Genomic DNA, 22676 nt, shown 5'->3' with positions numbered 1-22676 from the left:
CACACACACACACACACACACACACACACACACACACACACACACACACAGTCCTCTGCCCTGAGTCTATATTCACACCAGATGAAGTCACAAACTTATTTGCACAACCTAGAGGCTGGGGTCTGCTTATTTCTCTCCCCCTTTTAGCAAGAGGGAGAGGGCGAGGGGAGTAACTAGAGGGGCCCAGCACATCCTCCCCAGGAACAGAAGCCCTGTGTTCCTCTGGAGCTCGTGCTTCCCTGAGTCATAAAGCCCTGCAATACGCTAAAGGCACTAAAGCAAATCGGAGCAGGGACTTTTCATGCCCCCAAGACTAACTGTGAAGTGCTTGTCTCCCAAACACCTGGGGGAAAAGAAAGTTTCTCGGGTGTGTATGTGTACTACAACTCCCGGATCCCTGAACCAGAAGGCTGAAGAACCCGGGGAACCCAAAATTATAAATCCTACTACTAGAGAGTTTGGGGAAACTACCTGTGAGGGGTGGAGGACTACAACTTTCACATCCCCCCAACCATGAAGGCCAATTCTCACCAGAGATTATAAGAACTCAGTCTCACCAGAAATCTTAGGGAAATTGCTAGGGAAGGAACTCCAGCTCTCCCAGTCAGAAAGGCAGGGCAATTTTGAAAACTATAATCCCCAAAGTTTAAATTTCCCAAACTCTGGGCTGCTCCCTTTTAGGTTGCTTGTGCAGAAGAACTTCCCACCAGGCTACATTCAGGGGTAGCTGTGTTGGCCATTTAACAAATACAGACAAAAATCCCATCAGTGATACCTTTATCGGCCAACCGAAATGCACAATATACTTGTTGCTGTTTGTAAAGTTGCCTATAGAGTTTTGTTTCAGGCCTCATCATCTTTTTATTGTTTAATGGAAAGCTTGTTTTTTTTAATGGATACATTATGTGTAGATATAGCAGAAATTTTCAATAAGTTCCATAATCTGGAATAACTATGTACATCCCTAGATGCATTAGCATGGATTTGGTAGCACGTCTGAAACCCTGCTCAAACCCAAAGCACCTCCCTACCCAGACTTTTCTCATCCCCAGAGAACATTTCCCAATTCCTCCCTTCTGCAGATCTGTTTCATGGTGGCTCCCAGACCTTGGGTTGTCATATCTCCCCCACCGGGGCAAAGATATCTAATCCATACATATGTGATACCTTCATAGAGATGCCCACCAAAACCGGCAGGAAAAGCTCTCCAGGACTAGCTGCTTGGTTTATATGGCGTTCTGATCTTTTTGGCAGGCCATGGTCCCATTTCACCAGACGCCGGAAGTCCTCTTTTTAAGGTTATTTGAGTCGTTTCCCTTCAGTTTATGGGAGTCTTTTGTTCGGCACAATCCAGCAGGAAGGCTAAGCTTAATTGAAATGAATGGACAGGGCCAGTGGTCTTCTCCTGGGTTTCACAATAAGGATGGATGAAAGGAGAACATCCCCCCCTGGATGCTCTGAATGCTTACCTTTTACGAGGCCGGGAGGGGCTGATCTAGAATAGCCCTCTTCACACTACATAAAACCCAGTTTAGCCTCTTCCAGGAGACTTAATGGGTTTGCTTGGACTTCTGGCTGTTCCACCATAAATCACTCCCTCTCCCTCCCATGGTTTCAGTGGAACTTAGCTCCAAGTAAGTAGAGTGTAGTGGAGTCTCCTTCCTTGGAGGTTTTAAATCAGAGGCTGGATGGCCATCTGTCGGGTATGCTTTGATTGAGAGTTCCTGCATGGCAGAATGGGGTTGGACTGGATGGCCCCTTGTGGTCTATTCCAACTCTATGATTCTAAGTAATCCATGCCTTTGATTTCAACTCTAACTTCCTCCTCTTCCTCTTCCTCCTCCTCCATTCTACACACAACTTTGAAGTCCCTTCAGTGCCACTAGTTCCGAGGTTGACGGGTTTTATTTTAACACTAAAGACATGCACGTGATCCAGGGTGACCAGGTGTCCTCCTTTTTTCCAGCACACGTCCTACATTTCAACCTTCTGTCCAGGAGGAATTCCAAAATGCCCTCCATTTTGAACCTGACTAAGAAGCACGAGTTTACAATTACATTAGTGTTTTCAGCTGTTATTTCGTAATGCCCACATCATCCCATGCCTTGCCCTCCTTTGCACTTGGGACATCAGGTCGCCCTGACCTGGTCTGGACTTTGCCAGCCATTGAGTCCAAAGCAACAGAGAAGATTCCAGCGAGATGGAAACAATGAGATCTATTGTAAGGTTAGAGTGTGTGGGTGTGTCTGCTTTTTAAAACAACAACAACAACAACAAAATAAGGACACAATCAGCCTGGATATTCTCCAGAGTTATACTTCTTTGGAAGGAAGAGGAGGTGACCAAGACCTCTGTTCTCCTTGGCAATAATAGTAAAGGAGGTGCAGGAGAATTCCTCTGTGAGTTTTGTACTCTGTGTATGTATATACTGGTGGGAAAATTAATTTCTCACAGATAGGAAAAGAGATCCATGCCGAAACTACATATATATATATATATATATATATATATATATATGTACTTGGATGCTTCCTTTTAAAAAATAGTTATAATTTGCTGGTGATTTTTAAAGCAAGGATGCCAAATATAACCTTCAGTGGTATAGATTCTGTTTCTTAAGATCACTTAAAGTGCTGGAGTTATTTGAACGTTGGACTAAGATTCTGGAGACTTAGCTTCAAATCCCGGCTGGACCATGTAAACCCATTGAGTGACCTTGGGCAAGTCACACTCTCTCAGCCTCAGAGAGTGGCAATGGCAAACTCCCTCTGAAGAAACTTGCCAAGAGAACCCTGTGGTTCTCCGTAAGTCGGAAATGACTTGAAGGCACACAACAACAACACTGATTAAATCCATCCTACTCAAAGGGATGGTGGTCCCTGGACCAGGTCTGGTCCCGAAGCCATTGGCTGCTGGTCCCCGGAGAGTTTTCAGGAAAGGAAGAAACCACTGTAGTCAATGGGCACAAATAATTGCCAGTCTCCCCTCCCATATCTGATAGCCTGCAAAGAATTGCTTCTACAGTAGAAGCAACTACATAACTGGGAATGAGGAAAGCAATCAAGACAGAACAGCATACTTTTGGGATTGCAAATTGAAAGTACTTTTACTTGAGACGCCCTTCATCGTTCCCATGGGGGGGGGGACATTCCTGCAAGTCTCTTCCAGAAAGATTGGAATATGATTCAAAACCACCCCCCTCTCCTATACACAGACACCGCTATCTAACTGCGATATTTTCTACTTTGCGAGTGTTGGGCCACTTATTTATTTTCCTTAGGTCCGAAATTCACTCTTGCCATGGGCCATGAAACCCATTGGGCGACTTTGGATAAGTCACACTCTCTCAGCCTCAGGGGAAGGCAATGGAAAACCTCCTCTGAACAAATCTTGCCAAGAAAACACCATGATAAGTTCGTCTTAGGGTCGCCATAAGTTTTTTTTTAAAAAAGACTTGAATGCACGTAACAGCGACAATACAATAACTCCTAGACATCACTTAATTTTGGTCTAGAGGCCATTCCAAACTAGGTTTACAATGAGCTCAACTGGGAAAAGTTTGGCCATGGAACTGAACTGCGTTTATCTACAATTACAGGTACATTTATGTATTTGTACCCCAGGACACACATGAACACATACACACACCTGGAAGGAAGAATAATTAAACACGGTTCCTTTGCACACATGTCACCACAACTATTCCCTACATAACTCTCTTCTGAGGGTCCCAGTTCTGGTTCAGAGCCAGCATAATTGTGAATGGTCAGTTCACCCTAACCCTTTTAATTGGAATTAAGTCCTGTTCTGAAAGGTTTGAGTGTCCTTTTGATTAAGGAAAGTTCTCTTACTCATCCCTCTAATAACTATGATGGAGCTTGTGTAAGACAATGTTCTGGTGAACTGAGAATTCAGGGAATTGGAACTAAGAGGTGCCGAAGTATAGCTTTCTCCAAAGCAAGTTCCATTGAAATAAACAGCACTTTATTCTAACTGGTTCCTAGAAGGTCTAAGAGTTACACCACCAGAAGGGAAGAGCCATGGACTGAGGAACTTGCTCATGACTGTCTTGTTCAACTAAATTTATCCAGGCAAGATGAAATCCATCCTTGGGTGTGACACATCTCTCTTTTAAACTGCTTTGAATTCTAAGACATTTAGGGTTAGCTGTGGTTATAGATCATGGACATATCGATAGAGGTGAAGCTACAAATATCCCTCACATCGATACAGAATTAGGTGTCTCTGGAACTGCGACTCTGCTTTACATAGTGTCTAAACAATAGGAACAGATTCCAACATACCTCTGCATTTCAGAGATGTACCAATCAATGTCGAGGGATGATGGGAGTTGCAGTACAACATCTGGAGGGTCACGTGTTGCCCAGCCGTGTTTTAGAATATATGAAGGGCTTTTTGATACCTGACACTAAAGCAGCCTGGAATGTATCTTTTGAGGTTCTGTTGGTTGACCCTCCAAATGGGTCTACAGTGCCAGCATAAGGTCTGTATTAACTTAGGTCAAATGTCTTCAGTTCCTCTTCCAGTTAACTTCATTCATGCCTCCAAGGTTGGGTGTGAAAGAGCTCCAAAAGGGTATCTTGCATGACAGCATAGGTGCATCTATTGGCAGGCCTATTGGTGATCTGCCAGAATGTCCCGTTTCCCAGTTGTTTTAACAATAGCGACAAAAGGTAAGAGTGAGGCCCTAAATTAGACCACAAGAAGTGAGCAATGATTTTTCCATAGAAAAGCCTGCCACTAAAAACAAATTCCTAGCCACATCCGCTGCTGAACTTTGCATGCATGGCTGCTCCATACCCATCCCTACTCTGGGCCAGGGCTTTGGCTGTACTTTGGGGAAACAAAAATCAGGGGAAATCCCACAAAGCCTTGCATTCATTAGGATCCCAACTTCTGGTGCTGTATCTTTTGAGGCCTTTTCTTTGCGCAGTGCCTCCAGCCAAAAGAAGAGATTTTGCAGAGGGAAACACACACGCCTGGAATTGTTTCCCCGCTCTTCTTTTCACTTTTCCAAGGAAAGAAGTCCCATCTGATACCATAACTTTTACCAGGCGTCTTGTAAAACCCAGTTAACATGTATATCATCGCAGAAGGTTGCTGCAGTGGGGGCTTTATTGCTAATACAGTTGCTGACAACATGCAAGAGGTGACTAGGGTTTTCAGAGGAAGAAAATAAGAAGTGTTTTACCCTCCCCTTGGTGGCTATATATCACCATCTCACCTGCTTGTAAGATCCACATTGGCGTCTAACTGACCACTGTGTTGGAGACAGAGGACTGGTAGGGACACCATTTAAATGTTCATGGAAGGTGGCCACACAAAGGAACTTTATGGTGGAGTAATATATATGGAGACGTACTATCCATGAGGCTGCAGCCTTCTTCGAAAGCTCATGCCGAACGAGCCTCGAAGAGAAACGACAACACAGAAAGAACAGCAACCTGGAAACATCACCCAAGGAGACTTTCTGCTGTGCTTTCTGCAACTGGACCTATTTATCCCGAATTGGCCTTTTTAGTCACCAAGGGATGAGTCCTTCCTGAATCTTTGTTCATGAAGCAAAGCCAGATATCTGGAGTGAGTGAGTGAGTGAGTGAGTGTGTGTGTGTGTGTGTGTGTGTGTGTGTGTATATATATATGGAGTAATTATGTGTGTGTGTGTGTGTGTGTTTAAAAGTTCTTAACCCTTCCTTCTGAGATGGTCATTTTTAAGTAGCATTAACCCAAGACTGACTGTTTTAAGGGTGTTTATTGCAGTTATCTTTATATATCACTTAATAAATAATTAATATTAATATTAATAAATAAAATAATATAAATAAATAAACAATATTATTAATTAATTAATTAAAGTTTCTTTGCCTCTCTCTCTTATGTGTGCCTTCAAGTCACCTACCAACTTATCGGGACCCTGTGAATTTCATAGTTTTTTTTTAATAAGCAAAGAATATTCAGAGTTGGTTTTCCATTGCCTTCTTCTGAAATGTAGCCTATATCACCTGGTACTCCTTAGTGGAATCTCATCCAAGTACTAACCAGACCTGACCCTGGTATCTGATGCCTTATGAGTATTTGGGGAGGAAATCACATTATTGAAGGAGAACCCCCCTCTTCCTTCTCAACAAGGGACTCCTGAGAGCTGGGCAGGTTTGCTTTGCTCTGATTCAATATAGCACTTCTTAAGTTTATCACTAAATGCATAGGGCTGGGTTCAGTTTCATATTAACCATGCTTACAATACACCTGTTGGAATCAATTAAACAAGTTAGTCCTGACTTGCTTTTTCCATTGATTTCAGTGGTGGCATGATTAAGTCGGGTTTCAGCCCATTTATGTGAATGTTAATTCCATGGAATTCCAGAAAGGTGTAATCTTATATTCGTTTCTCTGGAAATATGCTCCCTTATATTCCATGGGACCTATTTTTTTAGTAAACAGACAAGGGAAAGTGCTGCCCACAGCTTATTTGGAAGTCCATCCCATTCCAAATGCGTGAGGTTATCTTCCCTCCTAAATCTGTTATAGGTTAAGGAATACCTGTGTTTAATCAGGGTTTAACTGCGGAGAGGACAAAATGATGGCATTGTTCCCATAAGAATGCTGCCCCTATTTAACTTTGCCTTCAGTTCCCAATTTCTAGAGTACTGGAATAACTTAAAACTTCAGTGTAGCAATTAGAAATAAAAGTTTAAACACAGTAAGAAAAGGGGAGAGGCAAAGCCTCCTAGGAAATGTGAGCAACCAAATATCAGAGTTCCAGATGTGAATGATTTTCAGTGTCTCCCATTCTTTGCAAGATACTTGAAATTTGGGGACTGAAAGAAAATTTCTTAGGAAGGAGGGCAGAATTTTAATTTGCTCCCTCTTCTGTAGCTACACTTTTGCTTCGGCACCAAAAAGTAGATCTCTCTCTCTCTCTCTCTCTCTCACACACACACACAAAACACTACTTCTATATGACCCTTAACCACACAGTGACTTTCCCCATTCTGTATTTCTGAGGCCTTATAATAAATGTATGTATGTTTTGCCAAAAAGAAGAGGGAAAAAGCAGTGAAGTGTGCCAAGCACATATACTTGGGCAGCTGTTCCAGAATTAGAAGAAGGGAGGGGTGTTGAAAAGCAGGAATGTGCAAAATAAATATTTAAAACATTAACCCAAGCTTGCCTGTTTTGAGGGTGTTGAAATGTGTTGCTATTACCTTTATATGTCGCTTAATAACCGAAGATATAAGGTGCTCCTGAGAAATAGTCGCATTCGCCTCCTTCTCCCTCCAGACCTGAGAGAAGCTTTGTCCTGATCCCATATAGCTGCTTTTAGGTTTCTTGCTGACACATTTGCGAGAAACTGTTATGCCTGATGCTGTTTCTTATAATAGGATCCGGAATACATGTCCTCCACCTCTTTTTATCTCAGTGATGAAATCTCCAAATCAAAACTTGGAGAGAAGTTACAGTAAAACAGGGCTATTCATTTGAAACTTATTTTAAAAAAAAGGACCTCCGGGCTATATAAGTAAGGAATAGTAGGAAGCTGAACATCAGTGGGATTCATTCCCCCCAAAACCCCTTCATGCTTAATATTGGGGTTATAAATCTATGAATGTGTATTGGCCGCAATTAACGTTTGACTCCGGAAGAGTCCAATTAGCTCCAGCAGGACTTTAAGGGAGAAGAGGACTCTGGATTGCCGCATTGACATTTGAATAACAACAGCAAACCTGCACATATCCCCTTTGCAGAGAGAGGAGTAAATAAACCCACCAGGTTTGGCACAGAGCAGGGTTCACCACAACTCAGTGGAACCAGGCCAGGTCGATTTGGGCAATCTGAATCCACTCTCAGTTCCTAGCCACTTGGACACCACTGGTCCCAGTCCTTGGCTTCAGGGAAACTTGTTGTTTTCAAGTGGCGTAAGTAATCCTGGTCACCAAAACTGGAGCTATATTATTATTTCAAAATAAGGGGGAAAGATGGTGGTTGGTTTTTTTAAAGGCCCATTAAGAGAGCTGGAAAGAAATCAAACCTGCCTTCGGAAAGGAGTAGTAATGTTGCTGGTGGGAATTGTTGGACTGTCTTCTGTCCAATCTTTGGTTTCGGGCTGTCCCAGAATAAGAAAATGAGACGGGTCTTACCTGGAGCTGAGTCCTCCCTCGTCTTGGTCAATCGAATAAGGAAAAGCAAAATACTGACACTTCGCACACCTCTTAGGTCTGAGGATCCCCATGTCGTTGTCCCTCCATAGGAATACATACCCCACACGAAAGACAATGAATAGCAACTTGGGCAAATCCAGTCTCTGAAATTCCCCCTTCCTTTCCCTTCCCCCCTCCTCCCTTTCCTCTACCTCTTCACTTTCTTTCTTTCTTTGGGGCTCGATGTTTCTATTCCTTCCCAACAAGGAGCTTACTTTTTCCTACCAACGTGGAAAAGAACAGTCTGTCCCTCTTTTCCGTCCCCTTCGAAATAGTCAGATTTCCTTCCGCTGATTACAATGAAGCAATATTGCAGAAATCTAAATAGACACTATATGCGTCTTACCTCTATTTGTCTTTTGGGGTCACTTCGTGGAAGGCCTTTCTTCTTGGCTGAAAAAAAGACGCTATTTCTCCCCAAATTCTGCCTCTTTCCTTGACAGTAGATTTCACAGATTTCTAATACTTTACTCTTACTATGTGTATGGGGTGGAGTAGGGACAGAGGTCTAACTAGGGGGAGAATGAAGGCATTGCCCCCCAAATGTACCCCATGACATTTTCCTTCGGTTCCCCAAATTTCTAACACTTCAGAGAATATGAGACACTGATAATTTTTCACACTTAGAGCATTGGCCATATCCACGTTTCTTTGGGAACTTTGCCTGATCTTTTTTACTTACATTATATTTCCAGTTGCTCAAGTGAAGTTTTAAATTAGACAAAGATATATATATGAGAGAGAGAGAAAGAGAACTGGGAAATGGAGGGCTGTTGATCCGACTCCTTACACAACAAGGCTAGAATTGTGTTGGTCCATCCTAGTGAAGAGTGTAGCGGAGAGTCAACACCTAGGTAAATCCCACTGATTTAATGAGATGACGTTAGTCAGGATCAACTTTAGGATTTAGCTCAAAGTTTGGAAAGCAGTTCCTAGTTGATTACAGTTACGTTTTTATTCCAACCTATTTCGCATTCTCCACAGCCATGTGCATTTCTGCTCCTCCAGTCTATCAGCTTACAGCTCTTGCCTTAGGTCACTAACCAAACTTTGCTTTCAAGTTACCTTCTCTTACTGTGCAACCTTATGCTGTGAGATAGGTCACATTTGAGGTCTATGAATCTTACTCCCCGGTAAGCTTTATAGGGCTGCAGTCTTCAGATCTTCTGCCTACATGACTTTCCATTGACTTAAGGTACTGAAGCTACTTTGAATTAAACTAGCTGATTAAATAATAAGCATGGTTACTTTTTCTCCCCTATTAGTACTTTTTTATTATCGCTGCTTCTGTTCTACAAATAATAAAGCTATTGATCAGAGATATTGGACACCTTCCTCCAACTCATTAACTGGGGGGGGGGGAAGTCTCACCTCCGGTTTGGGCAGAAGTTACATTAACGTTATGGACAGAGTTCCCCTGGGGTTTGCACAGGAGCAGCTTCTGCTGGTTTGCACTTTTAAATCAGGGTATGTGCATGAACGGTTTAAGTAGGGCTATCTTGAAAGTTTTGTTGGAGTCAGGGGCGTCTACCTGTGAGTAAATATGGGTAAAGTTAACCTGTGAGTGCTCTGGGGAGCAAAAATAAGAATTTATTAACTCTTAGGACGTAGACACAGAATTAGAGGAACCTTGTTATCAGTATCAGTTTGCAGGTAAGTTTACTTTCCTTACTACTTTGTGGAAAGTAGCTCTCCATGACTGAATACTCCCCATTCTCCCACAACTTCTGTGGATTTCCTGGACAATAGGTTTCAGGGGTTTCCAATAGTTTACTCCTAATGTGTGGAGGAAGAGAAGTGTAACTTTTAAAAAATGAGGGTTTTATCCCCCCTCCAAATTTGCTCCCTAATGAGTTATTCTTCCATTGCCCAAATTTCTAGCATTTCAAAGGGACACTGAAAAAAAGGTTCACACCTAACAGTCTTACATTTTGTGTGTTCACTTTCCCTTGGTAACTTTGCCTGCCTATTTTCTCTGGATACCTAAAGTATGTTTCTAAACACTTCACTGAAGTTGGAAATTACTGAAAAGGTAGGCATTTGAAGAATGAAGGAGAGTTTCATGAGTAAGTAGAATTCTTACTGGAGGGGGCAATGTCCTCATTTTTGAGGACAGACTCTTTGGAGGACAGAAGGACTAAAGTAGCATCCTATGGAATCCTTTTGGGACTCTATCCAAAATACTATATTCTCTCTAGCAACCCTTTTATAGGGGGTAGCACCAATCTAGTGGTGTGAATATTTAAAGAGCTGGTTTGTAATACATCTCAGTTTCTGAACTGGAGAATGTTCAGTTATCTTGTGGCTCAGCCTTGCTACTCAGAAGCAGGTCTCTTTGCTTACAAGGGGACTTATTTCCAGGTCGCTGTATACATATAGACTTGCAACTTAACCCTAAACATGAACACACAACCAAAATTGACCAAAAGCCCATGCAGGCTTACTCAGGAGTAAATTCCACTGAATCAATGGAGATTACTGCAATATCAGTATGTCTAGCCTCACATCTTAAATGTGTGTCCCCCCCCCTCCTCTTCCAACCATTCCTTGGATTTTGGTTACTCGGTTTTGCCTCTGGAAACTCACTCAGGCCTCTGACTTTACAAGGGATCTCTAACTGCTTTATTAACTGCTAAGACGATAAAACCTCACTTGGAACAGTGTTTTGAAAACGCAGGTCTTGTTTCAGCTCCTGGAGCATTGCCCACATGTGGAAATTGCTTTGCTTCCTTTCAGAGAAGGAATTTTCTCCTTTTCTCGTCGCCTTCCCTCCACTTACTTAAACAAAAAAACAAAACTCCCAACAACACTACTTAAACACAAACACACAAAGAGTAGCACTGAAAATCCCCAACTAACACAGGAAATGGAGAAAGGTAGTTTTCATCTTTATTGATTTTTAACTTTTTTTAAAAAATTAGATGACCCAAACGTACTTTATTTCAAATAAAAATAGTATTGCATGACTTCCCTTCTTCCTCAGAAGTGGAGTTCCTTTCATGACTCAAAGCACCAAGGATTAGCTTCTGACTCCAGATCTCTCCATCATCCCCAACCAGCCCTCATCTGTTTCATTTGGGGGTCTGTTTCCTGACATATTTCTTTTTTTAAAAAATTAATAAAGAAAGAAAGTATGTGGGAAGCTTAACCTTAAAATGAACAACAGCAAATGGTTGGAGCTGGAGGGATCCTGAAGGACAGATCTGAGGCTACAGCAGGGCAGACTCCTGTTAAGTTTATGACATCCCTTTAAACCTTTTAACGGTCCAGACCCATAACCTAGTTCCACAAATTTAATTGGACTTAATGCAAGGACCCTAACTTATGCACCTTTTTTTCCTGTTGTAAGTGAAGTGAAGAGAACACACTCTCCTCAAGAAAAATGTCTGTAGGAAGTGCCTTGATAGTTTCAGATCCTGTTCTCTAACCTCCTTGGAAAGAAGCCACAGGCATTTCGGTGGTGCTTTAATAGAAACAGTAATAGCATTTACATTTCTATACCGCTTTAAAGTATAGCTTAGCACTCTCTAAAGCGCAGCTGGAAATCGAGTCGGCATCCACACTGGAGAAATAACCCGCTTTAACTGGCCTAGCTCTTTGCTATGGAATTCTGGGAGTTGGAGTTTATTGTGGGGCCCAGAGCCGAGCTCCCAGAATTACATAGCCTTGAGCAGGTCAGTTAAAGCTGTGCCTAACCGGGTTATTTCTCCACTGTGGATGCAGCCTATATAGCCTGGAGTTCCAAAAGAGGCCTTAGCTAACCAATGTGCCTACTTCATTTAACGTGAAATTCAAACCTATTGCAAACAAAGGGTCTTAGCTTCTAGTCAGAGGTATATATACAATTGTTGGTTTCACTTAAAGCCCTGTGAAGTTAATCCCCGATCCGATTTCAGATTTCAGCCGGGTGTGCAACACTGGAATATCCTGAAAGCAATTTAAAGCCCCATTGTGGACTCTGCAGTAAAAGCCTGAAGGTGCAAAAGCCCCCAGCCACCTCCCAAAATTAGAGCTGGACAACTTACAAAGAAGTCAATGGGTCTGTTCTAGAGCAAGAGGCTTGAAGCCTCTTTGAGAGATGGAAAGAATGGGACAGAAGGCGAGAAATGCCTTTGAAGGGGGTACCTTGATCAGGGAAGTTGGATTTCTGCAATCAATGAAAATAGGGGGCTGAGGAAGGTGAGAAAGCCTCTATGTATATTAGGGAGGCCTTACTCAATCTCTCTCTCCTCATTCTTTTCTCTGTTGTTTCCTATAGCTTGCATTCTTTGAAACATAAAATAGCACTTGTTGTTTGTCTGCTATGAAGGAAACAATGGAGTATAGGGTGTGGACCCCACAGACACACACTTTGTAGGGATCCTGAGAAATAATGTCTGGATGTGAAAACTGAAAACTCACACCCAAGTTTTGCCCTACAGATTATAAAGCAATACTTGCAAAATCTCGGGCCCCCCCCCTGGGGGGCCCGCCCCACTATTTGAGAAACAGTGCTTTAATTAAAGCTACTGGACATTTTAAAAGAAGCTGTTTTCTACATGAACAAATCCTCCCCCCCCCCCAAAAAAAAAATCCCAGAAAGCAAGCATATGAAGGGGAAAAATTAAGCTGTAAATTTCTGTTTTAAAAAACCCTCTTTGAACATTTCCCCCAAATGTCAAAAACAAAAGGGGAATGTGTTGGGTTTTTTTAAAACAGTGCACTGTTTTTTTGTGTGGAAATATTTCAAAATCGCTATATTCAGGGGAGAAAACACACTACTTTCTTGGCTGCAGAAGTTCCGCTTGTATTGTAGTCATGCCCCAGATTTTTAAAGCTATATAAGAGAAGAATCAGAATGTCTGGTTCTGTCCTTGAAATCTAATATGATTTCTCTGAAGATGCCAGCCAGAGATGCTGGCGAAACAGTAAAAGTAAACTGCCCTTAAAAAATGTTTAGGGTCGGATGGAAATCTTTCCCTTTTGTATGTATTGGGAAAAGCTTGGATTTTCATCTACCAAAGGGAAAACTGTCCTCCAAGCATGGATAATAGATTGAAAACTCTTTTAATTGTGTAATATATTTAATTTTTTTAAAAAAAGGGGTTGTAATTTAATGTACAATATTTGTATATGCATGTTTTAGTTGGTAGCCGCGTTGATTGCCTTGCTACAGAAAAGCGGGATGGAAATAAAAGTTTAATTAATTAATTAATTAATTACTATTATAACAGAGAGAGAGGGAGTGGAAAAAAAGAGATTATAATCTTTAAAAACCGAGGTCTACTCTCTTTAAGGAACCCCATCCCTAAACTGAACACACACAAAAAAGGATTTCCTCCTGGAAGATAAAATGCGCAAGTAATATTGAGTAATATGAGTCTTCCGTAAAGAAAGGATACAGAGGAATACTCGCATGGCAGTACACTTTTCTTTTTCCAAAGGAGAAGGAATGAAAATTAATACATCCCTGGATAAATCTCCAGCGCAGAGAAGGCAAATGGCTTTTGCAGGTCTTCATGTGTGGCTCTTCGCTGGGGAATCCCTCAAAGCCCTGGGTTCTACTTCAGGGTTATTCTCCCGAAGTCATTTCGCTATGAATTTATACACTCCAGAAAATTATATACTCTGGCTGCTGACATGCCTCATAATTATTTATAGGGGGATGCCTGAGGATTTTCCGGGGATATATTTATTACAGGTAAAACATGGACAGTTTATCTTGCAAAACACGGAACAGGTGTTTCCTTTCAATTAATGTTCAGTACATTTCATAGCTACTTAATTTTTTAAAACTCCCCTCCACAACAACCACACCAAATGCCTATTTATCCATCACTTATCTCAAAACCCCGCCAATCAACAAGCTTGTCCTTTCCTTTTCTACCAGGCTTTTAAATCATCTCTCTTATATTTTTTGACATCAGAGACCTGGTGGATGCATCCCTATCAGAGGGATTTTCTTTTCAAAGACATCAGTGATTTCTGGAATGCCATAAAAACAAGGCACATGCTGTATTTTCGGTTTCGATTCCCTAAGAAAGTCATTCTAATTTTTGGGTATCTCTTATTTTAGAAGAGGGGAAGGTCAGTACACTGATTTCAGTGGCACAAAGCCAAGGGGGGAAATGTGTGCTATACTGACCCTATTTTAAACACTGCTATTATTTAAAATGAGTTCTTCTTCTTCTTCTTCTTCTTTAAAGATTACTATAGAAGTAAATCAGTCAGGTCAGCTTAATACTACAGGGCCCTGAAAGTTCAAGCAGGAGAGGTCTAAGTTTCTAAATGTGTGGCTATAAAGAAGCTGGGAGATTCTTGAAGTCTGAAACAATTCTGCAACAGACCTCGAATTATTTTGCATAGCAAGCTTCTATTTTTCTTGAGAAGGCAGTGATTCAGCCAATTTAATTTAAACACATTTCGACTGCAGTGTTATTTATACTTACCTGAGAACTGCCACCAAACTCAGTTTTGAGTGGATACACCAGCTCCCAGGGTTATAATCTTAGATCCCAGGGCAGATTTAACTCAATGGATCTTACTTTTAAGTAAATATCTATAAGGCCTGCACCGTAAATCTTTTAAGTTCAGTGTGGAAGTTGGACATTAGCTTAACTTCCCCATTGACAGAAGCTCTTACTCAGAAGTAAATTTCATTACCTTCCTACTTGGGCTCATTGTAGAACCAACAAACAGGGCATATTTTATTCCCAGGGTATTTTACAGGGCGGTAAAATATGCTAGGAATAAATTGACTTTCCTTCCTTTTGTAGTGACACTGTTGAAAGAAAACATATCTGGAGGGAGATTTTTAGGGAAGGAGGCAGGTTTTAGGAATTGTTTGCAGGTGATACTTGGATTCACCAACTTCAGTTTGTCTGATCATCTGTCAGTACATGCACCAATTCCAAGTAGATTTTGACTTCTTCTTCCCTCCCCAGCCTTTAGACCCAATCTACTGATTTTTTTTAGCAATGGCCGGAACCTTGTTTACTATTTACCACCTTATTTACTATTCACCAAGCAAAATGTAGTCCTTTCCAAGTAACATATGGTTAGAGGTAGAAACCTCAAATGTCCCAGTCCCTTTAAAATTTCTTATAGCTGCACTTTCTCTTATTAGTTTATTGGAGGTTGCCAGAAAAATAATGTAAACTTCCTCCCCTCCTATATCGGTTTATCAGTCTGTATTTTCTAGTTGCCTAGTTCCCTTTTTCATCCGTCAATATATTCATATACATACATAATGTACATCCCTTTATCTGATTTCTTCCTTACTAACCACTTCCATGCCTTTGTCTGCAATGAAGAGGGAGAAAGAGGCACATCAGGTCCTGAGGCATAGGAGAAAAAAATACTTGGGGGAGAGAGTAATTTTCTTTTCCATGGGGTGCATTGAGCTTAATCTCTTCCTGCTTGTAGAATTACAACAAGCATGAGTAGAGTTTACTCAAAAATATTAATTGGCCAGTAGAAAATCTGCTATGGAAAGTTTTTGCACTACCATACATAGGATTTTCAGAGGATTTACATAGCATACCTTTCCAGGAGCGTTTAGAGAACCGAAAGCTTTGGACAGCCCTTATTGGGGGCATTGGAGGTCTCTCTCCTCTTCTTTCCCCAATGCTGGAAAAGTTGAAGGCTGCCTCCAGTCTAAACCTCCTTCAAACACTTCCCTGGACAGAAAATTGAACCCTCCTCCAGGTTGCAAAAGACGAATTTGCAACCTGGTATTATTGACAGAAGCAGGCAATTCTCTTTAAAAGAAGGTTAAGCCGAAGCACAAGGCCAGGAATCAGTTTTGCCCCTTTTCCTCGGGGTCCTAGATAGGTTTACTCGGAGGTAAGCCCCAGTAAAAGTTGGGAGGCAGGGCATAAACTTACATACACACGCATTTAGGATCTGGGCTGTCAAGTCCGTACTTCACAGCCGTTGCGTTGAATGGGACTCCTCTGGAGCAAATGCTCGGTGAGGGTTTTATTATTATGTTTTACTTAATTGGATCGGATCTGGTTTAACAAAAAAGAGGAAGGAGGAGGGAGAAGGGACCCCGGAGTCAGATGTACTCCGAAGTGTTCAAGGCACCCCCTGGCTGCTGGTGTTGCTGCCGCTGCTTTTTCCCCCCTGAAAACCACCCTCCTTTTCCACAGGCAGTAAATTCAAGGCTATAAAAATCAAAGAAAGCTAATGTAAGTTTTATTCAACTCTTTAACCGTCTCAAGTCTAACGCCTTCTGTAAGAAAACAAAGAGGATCAGTACCGGATTGGACATTTTACAAGGGTAGTAAAATTAAAGTGCGTGTATATGGCGGGGAGGGGAAGAAGGAAGGAGAGAGAGAGACAGAGAGAGAGAGAGAGAATGAGGGTTTTAGTATTGCACCCCCACCATCTCCATGGCTTTCAAAACAAACTGGGCTATGGAAGGAGGAAACCCAGCAGACGGACGATCTATATCTAAAAATCGGCCGGCAATATACCCTTGTTGTCGAGGAAAAGGAACAATATTGTACGCTGAAACCTACTGAGTTTTTTAAAATATAAGCATCTATGTATAGACACACACCTATATGCATTCGTACATATGGAAGGACAATGCATGCATATATGTATACAGGGGTTTGTGTGTACAGATGCACACAAGGAGGACCATAGCTTGTAATTAATTATATGTTTATCATGGTTTTCACTAGAGGCGGTAGCTATATCACCCAGGGATACATAATGCCAGTTGGCACACACTCCCACACAAAACATATAGAAAAAGGAATGCGGTGGTGTTGGATATATTACTATCCAGACAGGTATTACCATATATACTGACCCCTAACGGATCATGTTTAAGGAACGGAAGGAAGGTGACAAGATCAGGAAATCTTCCTATACTACTAAGAAGAGTCCATTTACCGATCCGTGGCTTCCCCATCCTCCATGGTTAACAATTATCCTATTATTATATATATATTAAATATATAGTATATGCATGCCCACACATGCACTCCTTGGTTAACAATCTACCTATATATATAATATATAGTATATGCATGCCCAAAAACATGAAGAACATACAATTAAAACCCGAAGGCTTTCATGGCCGACTTACATAGTTTTTTGTGGTTTTTTCTGGGATATGTTAATCTAGAAGAAAGTCAGGAAGACTCTCTTCTAGAACATGGACACATAGCCCAAAAAACCCACTAAAAAAAAAAAATCTATACACCTAAAAGCCGTCCCTTGTAACCCCTGCGAGATATTCATCCCTTCCCCCCTTCCAGCCACCCTCTTTCAGAAAACTTTAGAGGAAACCAAGGGCAATTTATATATTGGGTTTTCTCTCAGCTAAGTAGCCTTGGCAGACTGGGGAGGAAGAGCTAGAGAGAGTCTAGGGTTGCACTTTATAGATCGGGTGGCGAGATGGCGGGGGATGAGGAATCCCCAGCAGAGAGCATTAGTGGTGGCAAAGAGAGGGCAAAACTCAGCATTTCTCTTTTATGTTTCAGCAGCTAAAAAAAAAGGAGCAAAGAAATCTATAAAGACACACACAGGGGGCGGCTTCAGCCCCCTCCCTCGAGGTAACCTCTCCTCCTCCTTGGTCTCTCTCCCCCCCGTTTGAACTGTACGTTTCGCGCTTTTCTGAACCCTCTCTCCGTTTTGCAACATCGCATCGACACATAACCCAATCCATCCTTGATATGGAATGCAGAGGGCGGTTTGACAGCCCCGCGCGGCCCCCCCTTCCCTCCCCTCCGCCCGGATTGATTTACGCCGGCCCTGACGCTTTATCAGCCTCACGAAAAAAGTTTGACCAATCATTTTGCTGGAAGCTCCCAACCCGGCAGTCCCGACTGTACTTTTTCTTGGCTAGGAAGTTGACGCTGGAGGAGGAGGAGGAGGAGGAAGAGAAGGGGGTTAAGCCAGAGTGTCGCCTGTGTTGATTTTCTTGTTTTTTCCAAAACCTCTTTTCCCCCACCATCATCCACCCGTCCCCACTTATATACCTTAATACCTATACAGCCAGCTTAACTAGAGATCTACTCCTTTTTTATTCATTTTATTTTTTATTGCTTTCTTTCCTGCTCGCTTGCTCGCTCGCTTTCCCCTTCATTGAACCGTGGGGCTCTCGTATGATGTCCAAGAATGTCCATTACTGGAACTCTTAGCAATTATTATGTCGACTCCATTATAAGTCATGACAGCGAAGAATCGCCTGCCGCCAAATTCTCCTCCGGGCAGTACTCAAACTCCAGGCAAAGTAGCCACACTGAGCACCTCGAGTTCCCCTCTTGTAGCTTTCAGCCCAAATCGTCCGTTTTCAGCGCCTCCTGGACGCCTCTGACGCCACACAGTGCTGCTAGCCTTCCTTCGGTCTACCATCCCTACATCCAGCACCAAAACCTCCCTGCCTCCGATAGCAGCAGGTACCTACGGAGCTGGCTGGACCCAGTGCCCAGAACAGAAAACATAGCCGGGCAGGGACCCGTTAAAACAGAACCGCTGCTGGGACCTCACCCGGGGGAGATCCGTAAGCAGGGAGCGCAGGAGTACCATGTAGACGCTGCTGCGGCTGGAAGGGAAGGGATCGCTAGTTCCAACCAAAGGCCCAGCTTCGAGGACAATAAAGTTTGTGAAGGAAGCGAGGACAAAAGCAGGCCAGATCAAAGTAAGTTATAAAAAGTGAGGAAGTAAACAGCATTTCAGGAAGAAGGGGGAGAGAGAGAGAGAAAAGAAAAAGAAGAAGCAACAACCCAACATTCCTCCTCCCCCCCAAAAAAAAGCCTAAGAGAGGGGGGTCATAAAATGGCACAATGGGCGAGGAGGGAAGGGGGTCTTCTGTTTTGTAAAGCTGGTCTTCTTAAAAGAGAATTCTCCCTCCTCCTTGTCTTCATTCTCCCTTTCCCCAAAAGGAAAGCCCACTTGTGATAGTAATCTCAGGGCTGTGAGGTGTGCGAGGGGGAGATAGCATCCTTCGCTTTGTTGATTTAGACTTTTTAAGTATATATACACACAATGTAATGTGAACGGGTTTGGGACTCGACTTTCCTCCTTAGCTTGAAAAAAAAACACCTACTTAATTATTTTAACTCCGTTTGCCTTTATCCTTTGACAGGGAAAGGGAGAGGAAAGCATCCAAACTGGATTGTGTTTCTCAATGTGTGTCTAGGTTGGGTTGTGGGGAAGAAGGGTTGCGACGTGGGGAAAGTATTTGTGTTGTTGTTGCTGTTGCTGCTGTTGTTGATGTTTTTCAAAGGACGGGAAGAAGTTCACGTGGAGAAGGAAAGTAAAGAGGTGTGTGTGTGTGTGTGTGTGTGTGTATGTGTGTGTGTGTGTGTTTGTGAATCCCCGTGCCTTTGTTTACCTTGAAAGGACCCCCGGTTTCCTCCGCTGCGCTTTCCCTGTCACTCTGCCTTCTGGGGTGATGATCGTTGTTTGTTTATGAAATGCACCCGACGTGCCTATGAATATTTCAGAGCCAAAGCCGCCCTCCTACACACACACACACACACACACACACACACACACACACAAGCTTTATTATTTAAAAAACCCAGTAAAAAGGGGGAAACGAGCTTAATTGGTTCGTTATATTTTATTTTATTTGCTACGGGGAACATCAGCCTGGCAAACTCTTAAAACTTAATCGTGTGCTTCTTCCTGCAACCTGGCGGTGGGTGGTTGCTATCGCCTCTCCTTCCCACCCCCCTTTAGAGGAAAAATAGATAGGAGAAAAGGATTTAGTGGCGGGGAGGGGTGGGGGAGTTGGGTGGAGGGGTAATAAAGTATACCAATAATCTTTGCCTCTTAAATATTTTGCTCCGCGAAGGCGAAACGGGGCTCGATGCCTTTCTCTCCATGGCCTTTGCCTAACCGAGGAGGTTTCAGACTACTTGGGTTCAGTATTTTGGTTGTGTGTGTGTGTTGGAGTGTGCGTGTGTGTGTTAAAAAAGTGGTTTCATGCCAGTTTGATGCTGTCGCAGTGGCTCTGCTTCGACCAAGGCGACCAAGGTTCCCTAAGCCATGGAAGAAGAAAAAAAAATCTTCACAGTTTCTATCAGTGGGTTTATTGGAAATATTGCATCGATGTATATGTTCATGGATAGCCTTCCCTTACTCTCAGGTCCGAAACGATGGAGTGGAAAGGGCCACTCTGACTGAGCATGTTGTCCCTGTGTGCAATTCAAAAAGCGAATGGGGGGCGGTTGCGGGAGGCGGAAAGGAGCGTTTTGTGTTGGGGTCTTGGCAGGAATCAGCGACTGAGGAGACCCACTGAGAAGAAGTGAAAGATTTACCATTTTGTCAAACAAAGTTAAAAAGCTTATCTGCCCCCCCTTCTACTCTCCTCCCCCTCATCTTTCTCCCCAGCCCCGGATTTGAAGATAGATAAAAATCTTGCCCAAGAAAACCGCTCGGTTCCAGAGGGACAGGGTGCCGGTGGGCGTCCTGTACATTCTAGCTTAGAAGGTATGTTTGGTCGGGGATGGAGAGAATGGGGAAAGGAAGAAAAGGAGGTGGGGGAGAGGGAGGGGAAAGGCTGCCCAAAGGCAAAGAGGTTGGGCGCCGGTGCTTTCCGTCCCGTTTCTAAGCCTCTTTGCAGATTCAGAAGCCCTCATCCCCCTCCGAAAACTGTTTTACTTGTACATAGAAATGCACTTGGGGTGGTCATGGTGGTTTGGCTCCTAAGAGTAGCGTGCTAGTAGCTGACCATTCCTCAAAAAAAAAAAAAAAAATGACTTCCTGTTTGGGGAATAGTGTGTGAAATGAGAGATAAACGTGTTTTCCTGTGGCGGACGTCATGTTTCCTTGAAATGCCAAGAAATCACACACACATAAACACAAACACACACACACACACACACACAACCGAAAAGAGGGTCATTGGTGGAGATCTCATCCAAACGCCATTAAAAGATATGTAGCTGTATTAATTATTAACAGCCATGCGTCTTCTTTAATATTTAATTCCTCCTATTAGAGCGAGTCACTTCTGTTGAGGAAAAGGGCTGGGAGGATTTGTAGGCGAAAAAGGAGAGCTAAATTAATTTCAAACACACACACAGATGAAAATGGCGGCGGGGGGGGGAGAAGAGATGCATTTACTCAGAGGAAAATGCTTCCTTTCCTTCTCAATAAGAACTCAGTTTGTAGGGTCTGCTTTTTAAAACTCCGGAACCCTTTGGGAAGTCAGACAGGAGTTTAGCTCTCTTTCTCCAACACTTCCGTTTTATGCCTTTTGAGAAGTCTTCCCTGTTGTGAGAGAAACAAGACGAAAAAAGAAACCCACTGGATTCCTCTGAGTGGATTTGTGTGTTTTAGACCGTGTCACTCAAAGTGGTGACCCACAGCACAAACAGTCCTTTGTGAAAGATCACATCGCAAGGATTCCCTACTTAGTAGATCCCATGCCTGTGACTATCACAGGATCGCAACCACAACCTTGTCTCTCCTTCGCCCCAACACATTCCACCACGGAGCCTTCATACATCCAAATGTTTCTTAAATTACTATCAAGACTAACAGAGTAACTGTGGTCCATTGGGTCACCAGCTTGCGCAGGAGGACCTCCAGAGGAAAAGTTCTCCCGCGACATTTTACCCCCCCCCTTTTTTTCCCTCCTCCTGTAAGACGTGGCAATGTTAGGCGAACCTCCTTGTGGTTGCCCCCCCCCCCCAACATTAACAAACTACAGCAGGCAATTTGTTTCACAGTAGGTAGGCATACAGGAGTGTTCCTCAGGATTTTTAGAAGAAGAAAAAAGGAGGGGGGGAGAGATGACAAAACAGTACAGACAAGAGAAGGAGTGCTCGATAATTCATAGTTTTGTATGAATTTGTCTCTATGTATGACACTGGACTAAGTAGGCAGTAAGCACGGCCATCCTTTAAAGATGCCTGTGGAAGATATATATTCCTGTAATAATACTGTGGAAAGAAAACCTACCTACCTTCTTTCCTCCCTTTCTGCATAAACTGCTTTTTCTCCCTCATATATCTAAATCTGAGTATCTTCCTTCCTTCCTTCCTTTCCTCTCTCCCTCCCTCCTACATCTAAAACTGAATATATCCCTTCCTTCCTTCCTTCCTTCCTTCCTTCCTTCCCTTCATCCTTCAAAGTCCCTTCCCCCTATTCTGTCATCTATATCTCAAATTGAACCTACTCCTTCCTTCCTTCTTTCCTTCCAGCCTTCCCTCCTTCAGCTGCATAAACTTGCAAGAGTTCCTACCCAACTCCCAGTTAAGGCAGGGAAAAGGCCTGCATTAACTTGTCCTCCTAGTATCAGCCTCATAAAGGTCTGCGTAGTTACATCCAAGTACCACCCGATGAGTAGGTGTGCTTTCTTTGCGAAGCTTTCCCCTTACACTCCGTAGAATCTCTCTTCGCATGTGGCTCTACCAGTTCAAAACCCCAACTCTGAGGGACCCAGGGCCGATGACTGTCTCTCTCTCTCTCTCACAAAGGTCTCTCTCTGCTGTTCTCCTTGCA

The 22676-nt window shown here is 42.9% G+C and overlaps 1 protein-coding gene across 3 annotated transcripts in view; it reads left to right on the top strand.

The window, feature by feature from the left end:
* Nucleotides 1–22676, top strand: part of HOXB9 (homeobox B9) — a 48335-nt gene that overhangs the window by 22807 nt on the left and 2852 nt on the right. Inside the window, exons 1-2 of one of the 3 annotated variants that reach the window (XM_042476698.1) lie at nt 18031–18858; nt 20559–20657. The exons of 1 other annotated variant lie outside the window; for it this stretch is intronic. In XM_042476698.1, the coding sequence (XP_042332632.1) occupies nt 18336–18858; nt 20559–20657 (622 nt within the window). In that variant the 5' untranslated portion in view covers nt 18031–18335. Of the gene's footprint in view, nt 1–18030; nt 18859–20558; nt 20658–22676 lie in introns of those variants that run through there. One more of the 3 variants, XM_042476700.1, reaches the window with a different exon arrangement.

The sequence above is a fragment of the Sceloporus undulatus genome, chromosome 6, assembly GCF_019175285.1.
Source record: "Sceloporus undulatus isolate JIND9_A2432 ecotype Alabama chromosome 6, SceUnd_v1.1, whole genome shotgun sequence".
Classification (NCBI taxonomy): Eukaryota; Metazoa; Chordata; class Lepidosauria; order Squamata; family Phrynosomatidae; genus Sceloporus; species Sceloporus undulatus.
This window is presented reverse-complemented; position numbering and strand designations above follow the sequence as displayed.